General features: G+C 47.8%; 1 protein-coding gene across 11 annotated transcripts in view; it reads left to right on the forward strand.

Annotated features, from left to right (window-relative positions):
* The window catches only part of agrn (agrin), a 260,122-nt gene extending 241,383 nt beyond the window's left edge, over positions 1-18,739 (forward strand). For all 11 annotated transcript variants that reach the window (XM_056421999.1, XM_056421994.1, XM_056421995.1 and 8 more), the window contains 8 exons: positions 463-627; positions 778-889; positions 4,833-4,949; positions 6,872-7,055; positions 7,533-7,620; positions 11,765-11,989; positions 13,103-13,206; positions 15,656-18,739. In XM_056421999.1, coding sequence (XP_056277974.1) covers positions 463-627; positions 778-889; positions 4,833-4,949; positions 6,872-7,055; positions 7,533-7,620; positions 11,765-11,989; positions 13,103-13,206; positions 15,656-15,816 — 1,156 coding nt within the window. In that variant the 3' untranslated portion in view covers positions 15,817-18,739. The remainder of the gene's footprint in view (positions 1-462; positions 628-777; positions 890-4,832; positions 4,950-6,871; positions 7,056-7,532; positions 7,621-11,764; positions 11,990-13,102; positions 13,207-15,655) is intronic.
* The last annotated feature ends 2,489 nt before the right edge of the window (positions 18,740-21,228 follow it).

The raw sequence follows: 21,228 nt of genomic DNA on the forward strand, positions 1-21,228 counted from the left end.
TGTAGATATTCGTAGATATGTTACTGGTTAAGAGTAAATAAAGAGGAAAGTTTCAGGTTCAACGAGAAAAAAAAGCACTTTCCGGATGAAGATCTCCTGGATGGATGCACAGCAAAGGCCTCAAATCACCCAGATAATAACACAACTTGTGAACAGACTCTCTACAAAAGTCGGACTTCGAAAAAATTAAGCAGAACAATAGTTGGAGAGTTTTTAGTAAAGAGAATTTAGGCGAGGTCTCTAAAATGTGTATTTGAGCACCATCTGTGCCATTTGACTTTTCTCATGTACCAGACCATATATTTCACTTTTATATTACTTTTATTGTTCAATACATCAGTCTGTGGCTCTGTGGAATATTCACGAGCATCTCTTACCTCATGTCCGTATAGACAGAGCATCAGAGCGCCGTGACCTCGTGACCTCGTGACTCTGACTTGGTGCCTCTTGTGCCCCCTGCAGCCAAAAGGTCAGCATGACGGTGGTGCTCAAGGCCAACGACTCCAACGGCTTGATCTTCTACAACGGCCAGAAGACGGACGGGAAAGGCGACTTCATCTCTCTGTCCCTCAACGACGGCGTCCTGGAGTTCCGCTACGACCTGGGGAAGGGGCCCGCCACCATCAGGTCAGCGGCTCGCGGCGTCAAACACAAATTCGATTTCGTACGGGAAACAAAGACGAGGCCGTTGGAGAACGCCGTTTCTCGGGGGCGCTGTCATCGCATATGAAATGTCTTGCTAATAGATGTGTGTGTGTGTGTGTGTGTGTGATTCAGGAGTAAGGAAGCGATCCAGCTGAACGTGTGGATCACCGTCAACCTGGAGCGCTCCAACCGCAAAGGAGAGATCACGGTGAACAAGAAGGACGCCGTCCGAGGCGAGGCGCCGGTAAGGAGGCAGCAGCTGCCGGTGGTCATCTCCGCGTGGTGATGGGGTCGCTTCTCTTGCTCGGCCTCGCTCGCACCGACATGCATTCATCCGTCACGTCGGCGCCACAGACTCTGGCTTTCGGTGGCCCTTTTTATTTGTTTGTTTGTTTATAATGCCCCGCCCCTCTTTTTTTTTGCTACGGTTCTCCAAATCCGCTTCGCGCGCTGCGGTTCTGCTGGCTTGGTTTGCTGAAAAATATGCCGCTGTCATTTCCCCCCCCCCCACTTTCTTGTCCGTCCCCTCCCCCTCCCCATCCGACATGCGTCGAGGTCAGAAGGGAGAGGGCCAGTTTGACAAGCCGTCGTAAATCGCGGACGTGCCGTATTTCCGCAAAAAGGAAAACAAACGCAAAAATAAGGACAACATCTCTGCCTCTCCGCCTGCTGATGTTCTAGAGACAAAAACGAGGTGTTGCATGTAGAATTTTGCTATTTATTTTTTTACTGCTGGAATACAGTCGAATTGATGAATTCATCCTGCGAGGCGGCGTCTCGGGAGCCGGAGGCAGATAAAGGAGATACAGTAGCGTAATGAAACTCCTCGGCTCCGCGTCTACACCAATAAAGCAGGTACATGCCTCCAAATGAAGGCGATCTAATAGTTTGATTGGCTCGTAAGTCATCCAATTATATTAAACTGTGTAATTTGTGCACTCTGTGAGACGCAACGCCCCCCCCCCCCCACCCCCACTCTGTCCTTTCCCCTCTCTGCCTCCCATCGTCTGTATGGTAATTGTGTTTTACGGCAACGAAGGCGGAAGAAAATCGTATTAAAAGAAGAAAGCCAGGGGAGATGTAAAAAGGGGGGGGGGGGGGGTACGTAGCTCAGACTAGTTTTCTAGAGCCTTCTTCCAGCGTGGCGCTCGGATAATTCTGTCCCACTCGCGCTTCAAGAACTCGGAGGGGGGGAGGGGCTATGGATGTACGCTTTTGCTTTTGAGAAGCCGGTATCATATCACAGGTGGTCACACACACACACACACACACACACACACACACACACACACACACACACGTACGGAGACACATACTTAGCCCGCCGGGAGCGTTCGTCATATCAAAAGCCGCACGCTTTGATAGGCCACATGGGTGCAGGCGGGAGGGATGGAAACCGTCCTCCCCTCCCCTCCCCCCTCCTCTCCTCTTCTTCGATCAGCGTCAACGAGGCCGAAGAGCTCTCGCCGCTCACCGCAACGTTTTTTTTTCTCCTTCTTTTTTCTCCTTCTTTTTTCTTTCTTTTCATCTTTTCCTAATGGGCGCCATCTGCTTCGTTGCACGTGGTTTTTTCCCCGCGGCCTTGCCGTCTCGTTTCGTAGCCGCTCGCCTTCAAAAAGCGTCAAATCTATTTGCGGCATGTAACGCGCGGAGCTGCACAATGCGTCTCACTGTGCTATCTGGATGCTGTGCGTGTGTGTGTGTGTGTGTGTGTGTGAGCGCATGTTTTGCGGGCCCTTGCTCTTGCTCGCTCTGCGGTCGCTCTGCATGCCTCTGTGCACAGATACTCGTCTTCCCCTAATAACGCTCTTCCTCCCTCTATGTTTTCTTTCCTTCTCTCTGATGTGCCGTCTGGGAATCAGAAATCACGCAAGGTAATGAGACGAGTCCCGGTCGCTCCCCCGAGCCCGTGTTTCATTTGAGTCCTCCGCCGTGTCCTCTCACCCCCATCCCTCCATGCAACGAGAGCACCGCAGAGCTGGAAGGTGCCAGTTCTGGGGGAACAACGTTGCCATTTCATAAGCTCTACACACACACACACACACACAAGCAGTGCTTCTGAAGAACGCGGCTTGGCTTTCACCTCGGCCCATCTGCTGTGCGGGTGGCAAAAGGGGCGGCGGGGGGGGGGGGGGGTGAGAAGGTGGGAGGGAAGAAGACTGCCATCTTCGCGGCGGCCATTGTTCTTTTTTGGAGCAACAAAGAGCCGTCTTCATTCGTTCGGCGTAGGCGGCGAGATATAGCGCCGGTTACCAGGTGCCGCGTGGCCGTCCAAAAAGTGAGAGGAGGAGGAAGAAGAAGAAGAAGAGGAAGAAGAAGAAACGACGCCGAAGATGATGAAGAAGAAGAAAAAACACACACCGTAGGAGACGGCGAGGCGCCAAGCCGGGCCGAGCTGTTCTTTTTCGTTTCTTGTCCCATCATATCATGAACTCGCTCGCTCACTCACTCGCTCACTCGCTCACTCACTCGCTCGCTCGCTCACTGGGCCATGACAACACGAGCGCCACCCCACTGGACATCACATCGGCCCACGGAGCCAGCTGTCCTCGTCCCGTGACCCGTGTCCAGAACATTTCGCCGCATGCCGTCTCACTTCCAAAGCAACTTTCTCCGTCGGTAGCGTCTGACGTTCACCTGCGGAGCGGCGAGGCGACCTTTTGACCCCCTCCCTCAAAGAGCCTCCCCCCCCCCATCTCGAGCACGGCCGCCTCCCGCACTCCAAATCCCTGAATTATCAGCCCGTCTTCACGAAGCCGGTTTATTTGGCCCCTTCAATCATTTTTTTCCAGCAATTAACTCCACTTTAGCCCCCTGGCAATTACTGCTCCACATCAAATAAAGATCATTAATTCCTTTCCTTCTGAGGAGGGACGCCTCTCTTTTTCTTTTTTTTTCTTCCACTCCGCGAACCCTGGCAGACGCAAAGCAATTGTCCCAAAAGGTTTCGGCGGAAGGAATCGAATTTCATCGCCGTCTCGCGGCGCAAATGAAACGCAATTAACGCGTCTCGGCACTCGGGCGCTCCGAAAAGGTCGGCGCTTACGATCGGGGGCCGTTCATTAGAGACGCGGACGGAGAAGCATCTCTAATGGGGCGGCTTTAGCTCAGTGGGGTAAGAGGGCCGTCCTGCAACCAAGGGGGGTTTGTTCGTCGATCCCCGCTTCCTATTAGTTGCAAGTCAAGTGTCCTGAGCAAGGCACTGAACCCCCCCTTCTTTCCGCTAACCGCAGCCCCCACTGCTCCTTAATAAAAGTTAAATGAATGGAGAACTAGAACTATTTTCTCTTAAATAAAAAAAAAATATCTATTCTTCATATCTCAAGTCAAGTCCGCCGTGCTCCTGATTTCCCTTTGTCGTCTCTTTTTTACGTCTCTCAGATGGAGGATAATTGACCGCTCTCCGTGAGAGACGTAGAAATCAATTACGGCGTAATGCATCGAGGGGCGAGGACGTGCAGTTAAAGTGTCCGCCGGCTACATTATGGATAACTCCTCGCTTTTTTTCTCTTTTTTTCTTTTTTTTAATGCGACAATCCACACAACTGTGACACGTCTGCAAATGTGTTGTTACGAATCTCAATCTTTATCTCTCGACTAAAGGGAGACGACTTATTTCACGCTCCCCGGATACACAAACACACAACTCCACTCACTAAGAGTAAAAACCCTAAAACCATTACGTCCCGAGGAGAGAGTAAACAACCCCCTGAGAGGAATTGGAGACATTCAATCGGACGTGTTTAACCCTCCTGTTACCTTCACATTTACTAAATACACATTTAATAAAACTGATTCTGATTCTGATTCTGATACTAACATATTTTACCCTCGGGGTCAATTTGACCCAGCAATTAAAACCTCCAGAAAAGTATTAGAATGAATATTGTTTCCCAAGTTTAAGTGTGAGGTACTTTATGTTTGTTTGCTGACTACCTAAATAGCCCTTTAAATATATAAAAAAGTTGATATTTCTTATATGTTTGACACAGTGAAAAACAGCCTGGGGTCAAATTGACCCCAAAGAACACCGACGTTAAACATTGAATGGGGTCAAATTGACCCGAAAGGTAACAGGAGGGTTAAAAAAAAAATGTTTTTTAGAAACATGCAGGGGGAGGGGGGGGGGTTGCTTGAGTTTGCCACAGCTCTACCTCACCATGCGTCTTTGTGTCCCGTCTCACCAGAACCTGCACGTGGACCTGAACCTGAAAGAGTCTCTGTTTGTGGGCGGAGCTCCGGACTACAGCCGACTGGCGAGGGTGGCCGCGCTCACCGACGGCTTCAAGGGGACGATCCAGGAGGTACGTGTCGAGCGAGCCTCCTATCGCCACGCGGGAGTCGCGCGTCGTCCAGTTCTTGGATTGTATGTCTACCCACGGTGTACGTTATCGTAATGACTCCGTGCCCGCGATGCCGGCTATTAGCCGTCCAGCTGTCCACTAAGTACGGCACTACAGAGACCCCCGTTTAGTCGTTTCCCATTACGAGCTCACACTGTGACGGCCAGTGGCTCTGCTCATTTCCGATGAGCGTGCACTAAGAATAGAAAGAGCTTCTTTTTTTTTAAGTCCCATCTTTCTGCTGTTCTCAGATCTTTTCCCCTGACAGCCTTTCCAGTTTTGTTTGATTTTTTTTCTCTCCACTTTCCAGCAAAAATAAATAAATGAAAGTGCCAAAAATAAACCGGACGGAACAAAGGCAGAATGTTAGTTACAAACCTGTCACCAGATCTCCTCGGCGAAACTTTTCCCTCGACGGTCGCGAGCAAATCAAAAGCCGAATGTGGCATTTGTCTTCCTCGCCCGTTGGGAATCGCTAATTATGAGGAAAGATGTCTTCTCAGTTTAGTGTGTGTGTGTGTGTGTGTGTCGTATCAACACCTCATTTCTGTGACTCTTCACCTGTGTGGAAACAGCTCGTGTGTGGCAGTCAACAGCGTCGCTGTGTAAAGAGGCGCGTGGTGATAATTAGGTTTCACGATTGTACCGCGGAAAAGAACACGTGGCGACGTGTCTCGGATGCTTTCTGCCGAACAAATGATAATCTTCTAAGTGTTTAGCGAAGGAGAGAGAAACGGAGAGAGAGAGAGAGGGGAAATTAATCTGACACATTTGACAACAAAGGCAATGAAACGGAGCTGAGAGATTTAAAGCCAAGACAAGAATCAGAGAGGCGACTCTCCCAAGAAAGGTCAAAAACAATTAATATCAAGAGTAGCGCGTGAACGCAGGTCTGTGAGTTTATGAGATTACACCGGTTACAGGAACTACGCCTGCAGGCGGTTTGATCATCAATGTGGCGATAGGAAAAAGCCCGTTCAAAATGAGCGTGTGGAGTCTTTATGTCTGACTCGTATGCATTTACTTCATATTCCATACACAGTATGTCAGGTATCGCACGGGAAGAGGAAGCACCGACACGAGAGCCCAAAATAAAATGAGCAATGGAAGCAAAACGGTTCGGATGCGACGCGTCTCTCACGCAACCGAAGAAAGATTGTTCTAAACACGACACGGGCTGCAACTCACGATTATTTGAATAATCGATTAATCCGTCGTTTATTTTTTTCCGACGAATCGTATCATTTTGGGGAAATTATTATTCAAAAACAGAACTGACAACGCTTTACTCGCGTGAGTTTACTCGCCTGACTTTTTGCGGTTAATTCGCGCCTGAGAAGGGGCAGGGCTTATCTCCGTGGAAACCACAAACGTCGGAATAGCTAACTCCCTGGTGTCCGGGTTCATCGCCGGTAGGCTCACGCAGCTCGGTGACTCTCACCCCGACTACGTCTGAATACCTGAGATTTTTACAAATTATATCGATCCTTAACCCTTGTGTTGCCTTAGGGTCATTTTGACCCGAATCAATATTACACCCTCCCCCCGCCTTTGGGTCATTTTGACCCGATTCAATGTTTCACCCTCCTGTTACCTTTATATTTACTAACATATTTTACCCTTTGGGTTCAATTTGACGCCAGCAATTAAAACCTCCAGAAAATTATTAGAATTAATATTGTTTTCCAAGTTTAAGTGTGAGGCACTTTATGTTTGTTTGTTGACTACCGAAAGAACACCGACATTAAACATTGAATGGGGTCAAATTAATCCTAAGGCGGGGAGAGGGTGTAATATTGATTCGGGTCAAAATGACCCTAAGGCAACACAAGGGTTAAATTTGCACGGCATTTTTTTTTAACCCTGTGGTTTCCTGCTTCCAGATCATCCTGATGGGTACCCCCATCCTCCGAGAGGAGAACGCCCTGCGCTCCAGCGATGTGGCCATGTTCCAGGACCACCCGTGCTCCCGGAAGCCGTGCCACAACGGCGGCCGCTGCAGGCCCTCGCTGGACGCCTACGAGTGCCTCTGCCTCAACGGCTTCCGAGGGGAGCGCTGTGAGAACGGTGAGGAGCTCGCCTCGTCCATTCCCTTTAGCCAGCCGGTACCCTTTCTTTTTCTTTTGCGAGTCGGCAGTTATGAAAGTGATGAAACGCGTCAGCTAAATATTCATGAAATGATCTTTTTCCCCTCCCGCCCTCCCCGGGGAGTTGCACATCCATTTCATCATCATCATCATCCTCCCGTCACCCTGCCAGACATATATTCACCGCGGCCTGATCTCTCCTACGCACTCGCTCGCCGCCTCCGCCATTAACCTTGTGCGTGTGGCCGGCTGTCCCTTTCACGTTAATTAAAACTACAGAACCCCCCCCCCCCACCCACACCCCCATCAGCCCTCCCACCCCCACCCCATTTGCCCACGCTCCGTTGGCCTCGCCTCTGATAGCTGAACCCTCTCGTCTTATAGATTTGTGTGATCTCATCCCCTGAAAAAGAAAATCCTCTCTCCCCCTCCTCCCCCTCTCCTTCCTCCTCCACAGCCGTCTACGAGAAGGCCGCCGGAGAGACCGAGGCCATCGCCTTTGACGGGCGGACGTTCGTTGAGTACCACAACGCGGTCACGAAGAGGTAAGGAAGAGGACGGGTCCTTGCTCGGTCGGACGTTTTAGCCAAATAACCCCCGCGTCCATCCGTCTCCTCCCTCGGGAAGCCGTGGTGACAGCGTTGATGATATCATCGGTGCTGAGGCTCCGGGGCCAACTAGGCACTTGGCGCTAATAGCCCCCCCCCCCCCCCCTTACTCGTCCGTGACAGTCCTGCTTCCACTTTTGACAGGATTTGACTAATTAGCGAGAATCAGTGTTTCGTTCTGAGCGCGCTCAGTTCGCTCCGAGGTCTCCCGCTCGCTCCCGGACGATCAGAGAATACGTGCGTGACTGTGTTATGTCAAAAAAATTATTTTTAAAAATCCCACAAAAAAATAAATTAATAGCTGTAAATGTTTTTTTTTCTTTTTTCGGGTTTTTTTTTTTTAAATGAATGAAACGGCAACCAAACAGAAATAAATGCCTTTAGGCTGCCGATGAGATGTTTGTACTCTTCCATCCATCTACAGGGATGCGCCGGCCAGGTTGGCAATAAACGAAACAAAAAAATGTTGATGTGACTAACCTGTGGGGGGGGGGGGGGGCGTGAAGCATCCGGCTGTGTCTCGCCGGCCCACAGCTCTTCACACAAACACTCAGGTGTGAGAAGTGGGCCGCAGCCTCACGGCCACTCAGAGAAACAGCTGGCTGGAGAAACTCCAGCACTACGTGTCACATTGTGTGTGTGTGTGTGTGTGTGTGTGTGTGTGTGTGTGTGTGTGTGTGTGTGTGTGTGTGTGTGTGTGTGTGTGTGTGTGTGTGTGTGTGTGTGTGTGTGTGTGTGTGTGTGTGTGTGTGTGTGTGTGTGTGTGTGTGTGTGTGTGTGTGTCCTTTGCCCTTTGTCCGTGACCTCAGCGTTCCAGATGTTTGACCTCTCTGTCCTGTCCTTCAGTCTGTCGTTGTCCACACACACGTGTGCCGTCTCACATGAATGTCCTTCGCTGTCTTCCCCTTTTCACTCAAGCCAACTGACCAATGAGATTCCAGAGTAAGTAGACGTTAAAGCCCGGGTCTTCGCCCACCTTCAAATCCAGCCCAACTAACCACCCCCCCCCCCACCCCGATAAACAACCAAGCCATTTTTTGATAGTTAACCCAATTGAAAAAGATTAAAGTACATTCAGTTTCCAGTCATAATTTCCGCACCGAAGATCATCTTTTACCGTTTACAGTCCTATTTTATATTCAAGCTCCATATCCATGATTTAATTTGACAGATTCCATTACCCGAAATACGTTTTGCAGTGCCATTAGATCCCTCGCTTCTTTTTCTTCTTCTTCTCCTTCTTCTTCTTCCTGTGCAAAGGGAAGCATGAATGCGTGCATGATGAGCCTCGTGCTCGAGCCCCTCGGAGGAGAAATGAACTGCTGTACGAAGAATGTGCATCATCTCCACGCATGCTTGGAGCTCGAGTCGGAAGACAAATGAATTGCCGTGCACTTTATACGCTGAATCTGTTGTGTGTGTGTGTGTGGGGGGGGGGGGGGGGGGAATGAACGAGACCCCTTGAAGAAGCTGGAAGAGGGGGGTGTACTTAACGCCCCTTAACCTAGTTGCTGGTTGCCCTCGCTCACAATTTAGTTGTTAAGGGGTTTTCTTCCAGCTCATTAGCTTGGTAAGTAAGAGACAACAACAACAACAACAAGGAGACAATGCCGAAGTCAGCTGAAATGAAGCCGACTGGAAGTCCGGTCCACGCCGGTCATCTCGTGTTTCGGCCTCCAGAGAGGCAGCGACACGTCCATCGCATATTTGTCTCCCTTTTGCGGATTAGACCTCCGATTGAGATCTCTCTCTCTCTTATTTTTTTTCTCTCCGCAGCGTGTAAACGCGGGGCATCAACCTTAAGGGGGGGGGGGGGGGGTCCTTGGAGCCAGACTGTCAAAAAAGTGTAATGAATGTCACATTCACGAAGAGCCACGATGAGTGCGGCTCGAAGCGAAGCGGCGGCGGCGCTCTGGGGGGCGTGCCGATCAATTCGCAGTGATTTGATTCTTGAGTTATTTATTTATTGTAAAAGGGAATGAAATAAAAAATCTCAGAGAGAGGAAGAGAGAGAGAGAGAGAGAGACGTTAAGAGGCGGGTGAGGCCAGCGTGTCAAGCGCTCACCTTGGGTTAATGTCGCCGTTAATGTCCCCCCCCCCCCCCCGCCTTCTGCCCCCCACACATCTGAAAGCTCCGGGGGGTCGATTGCAGCTCGAGCCTCATTACTGCAGCGACAGGTCAGATCTGGCCGTGACACGGCGCTTTGACCTCCATCTTTTTATTCCGACAATTGGCCAATTTCTTCTTATCCGCCGGGCCGTCCCTCCTCCGGCCGGCCGGTAATGGCCGTAAATAAAGAATACAGAGTCTTTCACCGGACGCTGACCGCGAGTGTACTTCACCTTGACGGCTCACACACACACACACGGAAACAACGTGCCTCATCCCAGGGGCATCGTGGCGCATTAGTCACCCGTCCTGATCCGACTCGTTCCCCTCGAGCAGCTCCTCCTCGTGGGGCGATCGGGGGGGGGCTCGGCGACTCACTTCCTCTCGGCGACTCACTTCCTGTGGTCGCGCGCGAGCGGCAGCCGTTGAGTTTGTGCTCTTTGCAGCTCCGGGTCCAAAACCCCAGACCTTAAGTGAGTCTCCCAGTGGGCTCACAACATCCTCCCCCCCCCCCCCCTCTTTCCTCCTCTCCTCCTGGCCTTGTGCGCTTACACTGCATGCCATTGACTGTCTCTCCCCCCCCCCCCACCCCCCCTGCTCCCTTTTAAGTCCTGAGTCTCTGGAGAACCCATCTGACCAGAGGTGAGTCTCTCAAAAAGCTTTTTAGATCTTTTGGTACCGTCCGCCCGCCTCCTCCTCATCCTCCTCCTCATCCTCCTCCTCATCCTCCACCTCCTCTCCAGACAAACCCCCCAGGAGACAAAAAACACTGTTTCCATTATTGTGATAGTTAGTCACAAAGACGCTCGGCTTCAATTCATTCTGAAGTTCAGAGCTGCACATAAACGGAGCTGCAGACCTCTTTGCGATGGCTTTTTATTATTATTATTATTATTATTATGATCTACTGCCACCTGGAGTCAGAGGACAGCACGAATTATTTGAAAACGTGTAAGAAGTAGATCTAGAAGTAGACTGATCCATCATCTCATGTTTCACAGTCTCTGTGGAGCTGCGTTTCTCTCTCTCTCTCTCTCTCTCTCTCTCTCTCTCTCTCTGGAGGAAAAGAATGATTTCCTTGAATCAAATTTTTCTTCTTCTTCATGTTTACCTCGGCGGATTGAGTTCATCAGGGGTGTGGGGGGGGGGGGGGGGTCAAAGCCTCCGAACTAAAGCATGTCTTTTTTGAAAACTTGACCCCCCCCCCCCCACACCAGCAGCTTCCACAACATAAAACACATCTCACTGCGTGCGCCCGACATTATTTTATTTTTTTTCCGGATTCTTGCTCGTTAATGAAAAGAGAAAAATCCCTCGGAGAGAAAATGAGTGACCGCTTCTTACGCCTGAGGAGAAGTCCCTGTACTCCTTTTCTCCCCCCCCCCCCCCCTCCTCCTCCTCTTCCTCCCATTTCCTGTCCTGTGTGTCCTCCCATGAGCCTCTTGGTTTGCTGTGCTGACTCCTTTGTCTTGTTTGTCTGTCTTGTCTAATCTTGGTCTCCAGCTCTTTGCTGCTGTTTTGTGTGTTTTGTATGTGTGTGTGTTTTTTTTTAACCCTTGTGTCATTGGTTCTTTGTCGTATGTGTCCTCACCTTGTCTTGGTCTTTGTGTCTAAAATACCCTTTGAAGAAGGGGGAAGTAGATCCATTTGGCAGATGTGCACACAATGCACAGGTGGTGATTGATTGACCGTGCACACACACACACACACACACAAGTAAACTGAGGGGGTGATCCTCTGGATGTCGACCATATCGCTGCTGAGACCACGAGGACTTTGTAGGTGTGTTTCTGTCGTACGGTGTGTCCCGAGTCTCTGCATCCACTTCACCGGTGATCAGCTGCCTGAACAACACACACACACACACACACACACACACACAGGACCCGGGTCCAGAGACCAGAGGCCTCTCTCTTCTCGGATGACCCGCTCGTGTGTGTTTCTGACGTGTGTGTTTCTGTCGCCTCCCAGCGAGAAGGCCCTGCTGGTGAACAAGTTTGAGCTGAGCGTGCGGACCGAGGCGACCCAGGGCCTGGTGCTGTGGAGCGGGAAGGGCGTGGAGCGCTCCGACTACATCGCCCTGGCCATCGTGGACGGACGCGTCCAGATGACCTACGACCTGGGCTCCAAGCCCGTGGTGTTGCGCTCCTCGGTGCGCGTCGACACCAACCGCTGGATACGCATCAAGGCCAGCAGGTGAGGAGGGGGGGGAGCCCAGAACAACACATTTGTGGTTGGAAGAATGATGTAATACACAGCGCTGGGCCATCTGTGTCTGATTTAGAGTAGAATATATCAAATGAATTTCATGAACTCACATTTATATTTAATTGAATATTTGTTAAATCACTTTTTTAAGGATTTTTTGAATGGATGCTCGTTTTAAATTGATTTAGAAGAATCTCACATACCCCCAGGGGTACACGTGCCCCTATTTGAGAACCTCTGCACTACAGTATAGCATACATCGATCTTATTCGATCACACGGAATCAGCTGAAATATTGAAGTTCATTCCCATCAAAGGAAATCACAACCAATCAAATGCTACTTCAGCCTCGACGACGTTTGTTTTCTACGGCGGCGCGTACGGAGAATAAATAACCCTCGAATTAGACGAGGTTTTTAATTTGGATAATCATTTCAGATGTAAAGAAAAGAAAAAAAAAGGGGAAAGGGAAGCAAAACATGCGATACTTTCTTTGCCACGCGCCGATGTCACGCTAATGGATTCCTTCATTAGGAACGGATTAACTGCTCGAGCTTCGAGAATGACCCACTTAACACCCTCCACGCGCTCTCTGCTTCAGCCGGCGAACATGCGCTGGGACTGTGGAAGTAGTTTGTGTGTGTGTGTGTGTGTGGGGGGCGGGGGGTAGTACATGCGGGGTAGTAGGGATAATTAGGTCGGCTTCGCAAGAATAATCGATCCTCAAGGAGAAAGCACGCCGCGTCGGCTTTCAAACGTCCCAATCCCCGGGGTGTATGGAGAGACCACCTGAGGTGCTGGGAGATGACAGCTGTGTGTGTGTGTGTGTTTAATGACACTCTATCTCTCTCTCTCTGTGTGTCGGGAAAGCCACTTTAGTGGGGAAGCATTGCCCCACAGTCGTCTCTAATTCACGCCACGCGTTCACCGATAATGAACGGCGCTGCCGTCGGCATCTGTTCGCTTGGAGCGGTTGTTGCGAGCGCTTAGTGAGCTGGCGGCGCGTCAGAGCGCCCGCCATTTCACAGCTATTCATTTTGACGTGCGGGCGTCCAAAAACGACTTTTCTCACTCTCTCTCTCTCTCTCTGTCTCTCCCCAGAGCGCTCAGAGACGGCTCTCTACAGGTCGGCAACGAGGCGGCCGTAACGGGGTCATCGCCTTTGGCAGCGACGCAGCTGGACACGGACGGAGCCCTGTGGTTGGGTAGGTGCCCACACATGAAAATATAGAATAAAAACATATATATAAATATAGTAGAACATTTGAAATGAGTCCATACAGCACATGGAGTCAAGGGGATGCTTGCAGTCCGGTACTACTCTTCCATCCCACTGGCTTCTGAGAAGGCTGCAAAATAAAATCCAAAAAAAGAGCTCATGAGCTCATTGGCATTGCAGAGAGCAGAGTCCACAGGGGGAAACGAATATACTGCAGTTTGGACAAAAGAAGAAAAAAAAGGTCCAAGCCTATTCAGGTATTGAGTTGAGAAATGAAAAGCTATCTCACTCATTCAAAAGTGGCTCGCTCCCCTGAATTGAAAATGAACCAAAGTCGGCCCCGTTATCTAGCTCCTCAATTTAGTCTGAACTCAGCTCAGGGAATTATTATTATTTATTTTCTTTCAGAACACGTGAGACAGAGCGGCTTAACTTTCCAACTTTCCTTTTTAAAATACGAGTGTGGGGGGGTTTAAAATACTGGTTTGAGGGATAGGAAGACGCAGCCGGAGTGACATTTAAAGAGGCATGTTGAGCATATATAGCAGTGTGACACACACACACACACACACACACACAGGGAGGCAGTGCAGTGGAACAGGTGCTGGGCGAGCCCCACAGCAAGAATACATAATCCTCACACAAGCCCTCCCGTGGAGAGCCCTGCTCCTCTTTTAATCCCCCCCCCCACCCCCCCTCACTGTTCATCATTAATTCATCTGTAACTTGCATGAAATTAGCCCCGTCGATCGCCGATTATGAGGCGCTCAATCCGATTGAAGGGGCGGGACAGAAGATGTAAAAGGGAGGGCGGGGACGAGAGAGAGAGAGAGAGAGAGAGAGAGAGAGAGAGAGAGAGAGAGATCAAACACTCGGGTCAGCCGCTCCCAGTAAGAAGACGCCTCATGGAATCCTGAATAAAGATTTTGTTTCCATGCTGATTTATTGAGAAAGACACTAATGACTTCTTTGGGTGTGCTGCCTTAAACTAGGAGCTCAAAACACCATCAAAAGGGGGGAAATGGAGGCAGCCACACACCCAGCAATTAGGTCATCCAGCCTCCACTAAAAGGACGTCGGTTTGAATTTTGTTCCTTCCAAAAGAGCTTTGCGTGATTTTAAATAGAAATAACAAAAAGTGCGGGGAAGTTGAAGCAAAGTGGGAAGTACAAGAGCGGCTGAGACGTTTGCTTTAAAGGACAAATCCGTGATATCTTCCTCTTTAGAAATGTCCTTTTTTTTCTTCCTTTTTTTCTCCTGTAACTTTTTGCGACTGATAGATGAACCCGTACGACTTCATTCACAACCGGTTCACAAAGCAATTCAAAGACTCATTTGGACAAACGGTGAACGTCCTTCGCTCACGTGTCGAGCCACAAAGCTCCTCCCCCTCCCCCACAGTGGGACTATTTCTTTGAAGTTTTTAAGTTGGGTGATTTTGATCACTTTTTTTTTTTCTACACACACACAGATTCCATGTCCCTTGGTTTGTTTTGAGAAGTGTGTGTGCGTGAGTGTGTGCGTGTGTGTGTGTGTGTGGGCTCTCTGCCTATTTGATCACGGCGCTTTTTTGACAAATAGTGTCAACCTGTCGCGTACGTCCGCTGGCGTCACCGTGTTAAAAATAAAACAAAATAAACAATTAAAACACAAAGCCTGACAACAACAAAAAAAACAGAGATACCTCTCTTGTTATTCTCGCCCCCCAACATATTTCCGGTACGGCCTTTTGACGGCATTCAAAAAGATCCGATTTGTTGTGAAATCCACAACTTTATCCTGGCGTGTGATCTTTAAAAGGAAGGTGAGCTCACTCGTCATGTACAACTGAGAGGTAAACAAGTGTGTAAAGTCATGAGAGGACGGTCTGATCAAACACTGCTACTGGTTTATTATGGGAAACGTAGGAACTAGCCTCGTTGGAACACCCTGTTCTGTGTCTCCTATGTTCCGTGTCTCCTATGTCTCCTCTGTGTCTCCTCTGTCTTGATTGTTTAATTCCCTGCACCTGCCCTCAGCCACTCTTGTCTCGTTACTGTCTGATGTCGTACACCTGTGTTTCCCCCCTATATATTGTGTCAGTCTTTCCCTTGTCTGCTGTCGGATTGTCGTCTCTAGTTCCGTGTCCTTTTCCCGTCGGTGTTCCTGGTTCTGCCTGTTGACCCTGCCTGCCTTGAACCTGGATTCTCTGCCTGCCCCTTTTGGACCTTTTTTATTGTAAACTGTTTTGCCTCATTAAAGAGTGCTTTTTTTGTCATTCATATTGCATCCAGCCTGTCTCTCTGCGCCTGAGTCTCACCCCGTCACTAGAACCTGACACTAGTGGGTGCCGGACCAACGGCCCTTAAAGAGACAGTCGCCCCTTGAGGGCTCAGCCCCTCGGCGGCGTGTGGAGGCGTGTCCTTGCATTGACCTCTGTCTCCGTCTCCCCTCAGGCGGTCTGGAGGAGCTGGCGGTGGCCCGCCGGTTGCCCAAGGCCTACAGCACCAGCTTCATCGGCTGCATCAAGGACGTGGTGGTGGACGGCGTGGAGCTCCACCTGGTGGAGGACGCCTTAAACAGCCCCAACATATTACACTGCTCCGCCGCCAAATAAACCAGCAGAGACAGAATATATTGAGAGAAACGGAGAAGAGAAAAAAACACCCCAGAAAACACTCCCACTCGCTCCCTCCATAGCGCCCATGTCTCCTGCTGTAATTATTTTCTATTTTTGTATACTTTTCATTGCTTTTTATATGGAAAGAGAGTGAATGTTTTAATTTTTTTGGGGGAATATATTTTGTTCTTTTTTGTGTTCTTTTCTCATTTTGTTGTTGTTGAAATCTGTACCTCCATAAACAGAAACACACTTTTTCTTTATTTTTTCTTAATGTCCCCTGGCCCCTCCATCTTTTTTTTTTTTAAACGCAGGCATCTCTGTGAGGAGAAAAATAAAATTTAAAAAAAAGAGATTTTAATCTCTTTCTGTTTTGTTGTATTAAAACAAACGCAAAGAAGAAGAAGAAAACGCCTGTTCCTTTTTCTCGCTCATTACTTGAACACTGGTGGACCTCGCCGATGATCTCTGGCTACTGCCTTGTCTTGGTACCATATATATATATATATATATATCGTCACATTCCCCAAGCATGGCCTATACACCCGTGAGTACATAGACCCCCTCCTCCTCCTCCTCCAACACGTGGGAGCTGCACTCGGTGGCGGCGGCGGCTCTTTGATGCCGCAGCCAGCTGGCATCTCCAGCTAAGAAACTCTGCAATCAGCCCCCGCTTGCCCGCTGTATTTTTTCCTAATGGGACTTTTCAGATATCAGTCAAGCTGCTACAGTGAGAAAGTACACAGTCAGAACCACTCCATCAACCATCATCCCCCATCTCACAGCGCCGACACACAAAAAAAGAAGAAGAAAAAAAAACCTCTCCTCTCAATCTGAATCCCATCAGAGCCTTTAGTTTTGAAATACGACTCGCTTTCCACTGCAAGCCGACATGACGGAGAGACGACTCGCATATCATCGGTCATAAGTCAAAACATGAATACATGTTATAAATATAGAGTATATAAATAATACCTGAGACTGTGAATATGTAAGATGGGTTCTCATGTACTATTGTGCGTTCTGTTTTTACAACCCGCAGATGTAATTAATGATGACCACTATAAATGCATGCACTTCTGCAGTGTTGGTTTGGGATCTGGTTTGTTTTTATTTGACATTTTGTTCCCAAAAATTTTTTTATTCTAATTTGTATAATTGTCACAGTTTTGGGGGGTTTGTTTGTTTAGTTGTTTCATCGAATTTTGTTTTGTTTTTGTTGCAATGACTATAAAAAAAGAGTCCTTTTTTCCCCCTCTTTATTTCTACCGATGTGATTTCAAGAAACTACAGAGTTCGGAATAATGTTTTATATTCCTTCATTCCCTGTGTCTTTCTATATTTTCTTGTTTCTTGGGAGCGGTTAGTTTCTGCTGGACTTCTGCAGCTTGAGAGGAAGTCGTTACCACATCTGACCTTAAGGAGGTGCTGAAAGCAAAGACTGAAGGAGAAGAAAAAAGGACAGACAGAAAGGAGGCGAGGAGAAATCTAATCACAGGGGTGGAGGGTGGTGGTGGTGGGGGGGGGGGACGTCCTGTCAAACAACAAGCAGTCGTCAAACACAAACTAACAACAAAAACACTCTGCCCGAGACGTCATTTAATTTCTCCTATTTGACCTCGGAGCATTCCTGGAGGAGTCTTTATTTTCTTTCTTTTGGCTGTAGAGAGAAATAGAGAGAGAGAGAGAGACTGTGACGTTGTTGTGACCTGTCGAAGCCATAACAGCCGCAACAATGGGGGGGGGGGGGATGCATAATCCCACAGTGAGAGTGAACATGTGTTTGTGGTGCGAGTCGGTGAACTGATGCAAACGCCGAGTCGTCATGAACCCCGATGAGCGTCGATGACCGACTGAAGGACACGTGTTTTGATACGAGAGCTTTGGCAATATTCTGAGACTGAGATCAGGCCCGTTCGTGGTTATAGTATCAAATGGTCTTGTGCTGTTTTTATTCTTTTCATTTTCTTTCCTCCTTAAGTTCTTGACTATTGTTTTCCTTCCTTAAATCATCCAAAACAATCCTGTTTTTTTTTTTGTACAGCCCTGCAATTTCTAAGTGTAAATTTAGCAATTTGTGTTTTTACCTGTGGAGGTTTATGTTTTTAGTAAGATACACTGGATACACATGTCTGATACCCCACCCACCCCCACCCCCACGCACATGGGGGGAGGGAAGGCCCTGAAGCTACCGTACCGTGTTGTGTCATCACGCTCCCGAGCATCCACCCTGGACTGGGGGTGGGGGGCGGGGGGGAGACCCGTTTCCTGGTGTCACCCCCTCCCCCTAAAAAAAAAAAAGACGCGTTTAAATTCCAGCACTTACCCGTACAAACCCTTAAGATCGGTCTTACTTTTCTTTGGATTTGATGCATTCAGGTGGTGACGCTTCCCCCGTGTATTTGGACGGACTCGCGGACCATCCAGACGGTGGCATTGTGTGGGGTCGGGTGGGAACTATTTGCCTTAATAATAATAATAATAATAATAATAACAACATGTTTTAATAAACGGTCACCCAGACTCTGAGCAGGTGACAGACGTCATCCATATAACCGTTTCCTTATTTTAGCCAGTGTATTAGCCTCATCCCCATAATGTAAAGGAGTAATACATAATAATAATTATATTAGTAATAATGCCTCATACACAAAAAAAAAGAAAATCCCAGGGGGCCTCTGCGAATGTCCCCTCTGGCTTTTTACAAAAAATCTTCTATTTACTGTTTTTTGAATCAGATTTCTGTTCCTTATTTATGTCTACATGTGGATTACCCTCCATGTCGGGCCTCTGTAAACTACTGTCTGACCTCCTCAAAGGGCAGTGCGCCGAGTAAGAGTGGCATGACCTGAACATTACTAACTTTATGACCTTTGTCTTGTGTTCCTACCACCATGAAATAAAACGTCAACCAATGGAGCCTCTCGTTGTCTGCCGCCTCTGATTTCGCCGTCGTCCGGGAGTTGATTCGCTTGACGCTGATTCTCTCCACGCACGATGTTCTGTGTTTTCAGAATTGTCAACCAATCCTGTTTTTTGGGGTTCGGGGACTATTTTTTTTAGATGTGGACTAATTAATTTCTCCGCGATAATATGATAATGATTTTCTCGTTTGCACACACCCCATGCAACTTTTTCTGCAGTGTGAAGTCATCTCTAAGTCCCATTTGTTTCATTTTGGTGAATGTATCGACCATTTTATTCATATATTTCACTGCTTTTGTGAACGCAAGACTTTTGGTAAACCAATTTCAAAAACCAACACAGTTCGTCCACATGAGTAAAGGTATATTTTCAATTCAGTTTATTTTGTATAGCCCATTCTCACAAATCACAAATTTTCCTCAATGGGCTTTACAATCTGTACACAAAGACTTCCCAGACCTTTGACCTCACATCGGATCAGGAAAAACTCCCAAAAAATAGAAAAAAAACTTTCACAGGGAAAAAAGGGAAGAAACCATCAGGAGAGCAACAGAGGAGGATCCCTCTCCAGGATGGACAGAAGCAATATATGTGATGTGAACAGAAGGAAGCATTACAGAGTTACAACACATTCAATGAGTATGACTATGAATAGAGATATGACAAGAGATATGAAGAATTTAAAAAAATCAAACTTACTTTTTCAGCTTTATTGCCATATTATCTCTTTACCCTTATGCCTTAGGACACGTGTGCCTCATTCAGTGCGTTTACATGCATTCGAATAACTGGCTTAGTCGGACTGAAATCGAATTATCCGTTTCATGTAAACACCTTTGTTCGACTATGTGCGGTCCGACTACGATCCGATTAACACCCCTGGATAACTCGATCCGATCCGGTTGATAATTCGATACTATATAGAGAGCTGAGATTGTTCTGCAATTTCTTAAGTAAAACACATGGGTATGTGCCATATGCAAGTGCCTTTAAAAGGTGAATTTTAGAAATTGTGTAAAATCGAGAAAAAGGCCTCAGACCCCAAAGGTTAACCACCCATTCGGTGTGGTTTGAGTAGAACTCAGGATGGTGGACGTGCTAGTGACTCAAAACTAAGCTGCAGTGCTTAAAGTTGAGCCTAACATTTGTATTCTTGATTTTGGAAATTGTGGTTCATAAAATGTTTTTTTACTCAAGGCCCGCTTCCCAGCTTTTCACCGGAGCTTTCGAACATGCTGGAGAAGAATGTGAAATGACAAGAGGCCACGATAAACTGCATACCTCCAGGTTCAGATAGTTGAAATCACAGCCATGAACTACACTTGAATTCACACTGTGAACTTCAGACTTAAGTGTGGTATCTACGAGCAGTAATGCAATATAAATATTCATAACTATGTTTTCCTTAGTGTATAACCCACCTGGAACTAACTGTGTTCCTGCGGCAGCCCAGGACGGATAAACCCTCCACTGCACCTTTTAAAGCTATTCAAGAAATGCTTCCGCTCTCCTTCTGATGGGAAGAATACACAAACTTTTTCAATTCAAGTCTCAGCACATCAAAAAAACAATATTTCGGACTGAAATTTACTTCTTATTATTCAAATCACCTTCAGCAGTCTGCGGAGTGCCAGCTCCTGCTAATTGAAAGCCTGGAATTCAAGAGATAAAAACAACAACAACCAGTGCACATCCATCATTCAGTACATCCCAACTCATTAGACGTGAAATATGAATGAGATGAATGTATTCCTTGCTCGAGAAGGACGCCGCATGCACTCTGTTAAAACTACCTGAAACGGTGTAAAGGAAGTGGCATCACTCAGCCACGGATCTTGTTAGACCTTAGTGCTGCATTCGACACCATTGACCATGACATCCTGTTACAGAGACTGGAGCAGTCGATTGGCATTTCAGGCACGGCACTAATTTGGTTTAAATCCTATTTATCAGATCGATCTCAGTTTGTATTTGTAAACGATGACGCCTCGATAACCACCAACGTTAATCACGGAGTTCCACAAGGTTCTGTGCTTGGACCAATTTTATTTACCTTATACATGCTTCCTTTGGGCAATATTATCAGGAAACACTCCATAAACTTTCATTGTTATGCAGATGACACTCAACTATATTTATCGATAAAACCAGAGGAGAGCAACCAACTCTGTAAAATTCAAGCATGTCTTAAAGACATAAAAACATGGATGACCTGCAACTTCTTGATGTTAAACTCAGACAAAACCGAAGTAATTTTAATCGGCCCTGAGCACCTCAGAGATCAATTATCTGGTGATGTGGATTCTGTAGACGGCATTGCCCTGGCATCCAACACCACTGTAAAGAATCTTGGCGTTATCTTTGATCGGGACTTGTCCTTTAACTCCCACGTAAAGCAAATCTCAAGGACTGCATTCTTTCATCTACGTAATATTTCAAAAATCAGGCACATCTTGTCTCAATAAGATGCAGAAAAATTGGTTC

Source organism: Pseudoliparis swirei, chromosome 9 (genome assembly GCF_029220125.1).
Source record: "Pseudoliparis swirei isolate HS2019 ecotype Mariana Trench chromosome 9, NWPU_hadal_v1, whole genome shotgun sequence".
NCBI lineage: Eukaryota > Metazoa > Chordata > Actinopteri > Perciformes > Liparidae > Pseudoliparis > Pseudoliparis swirei.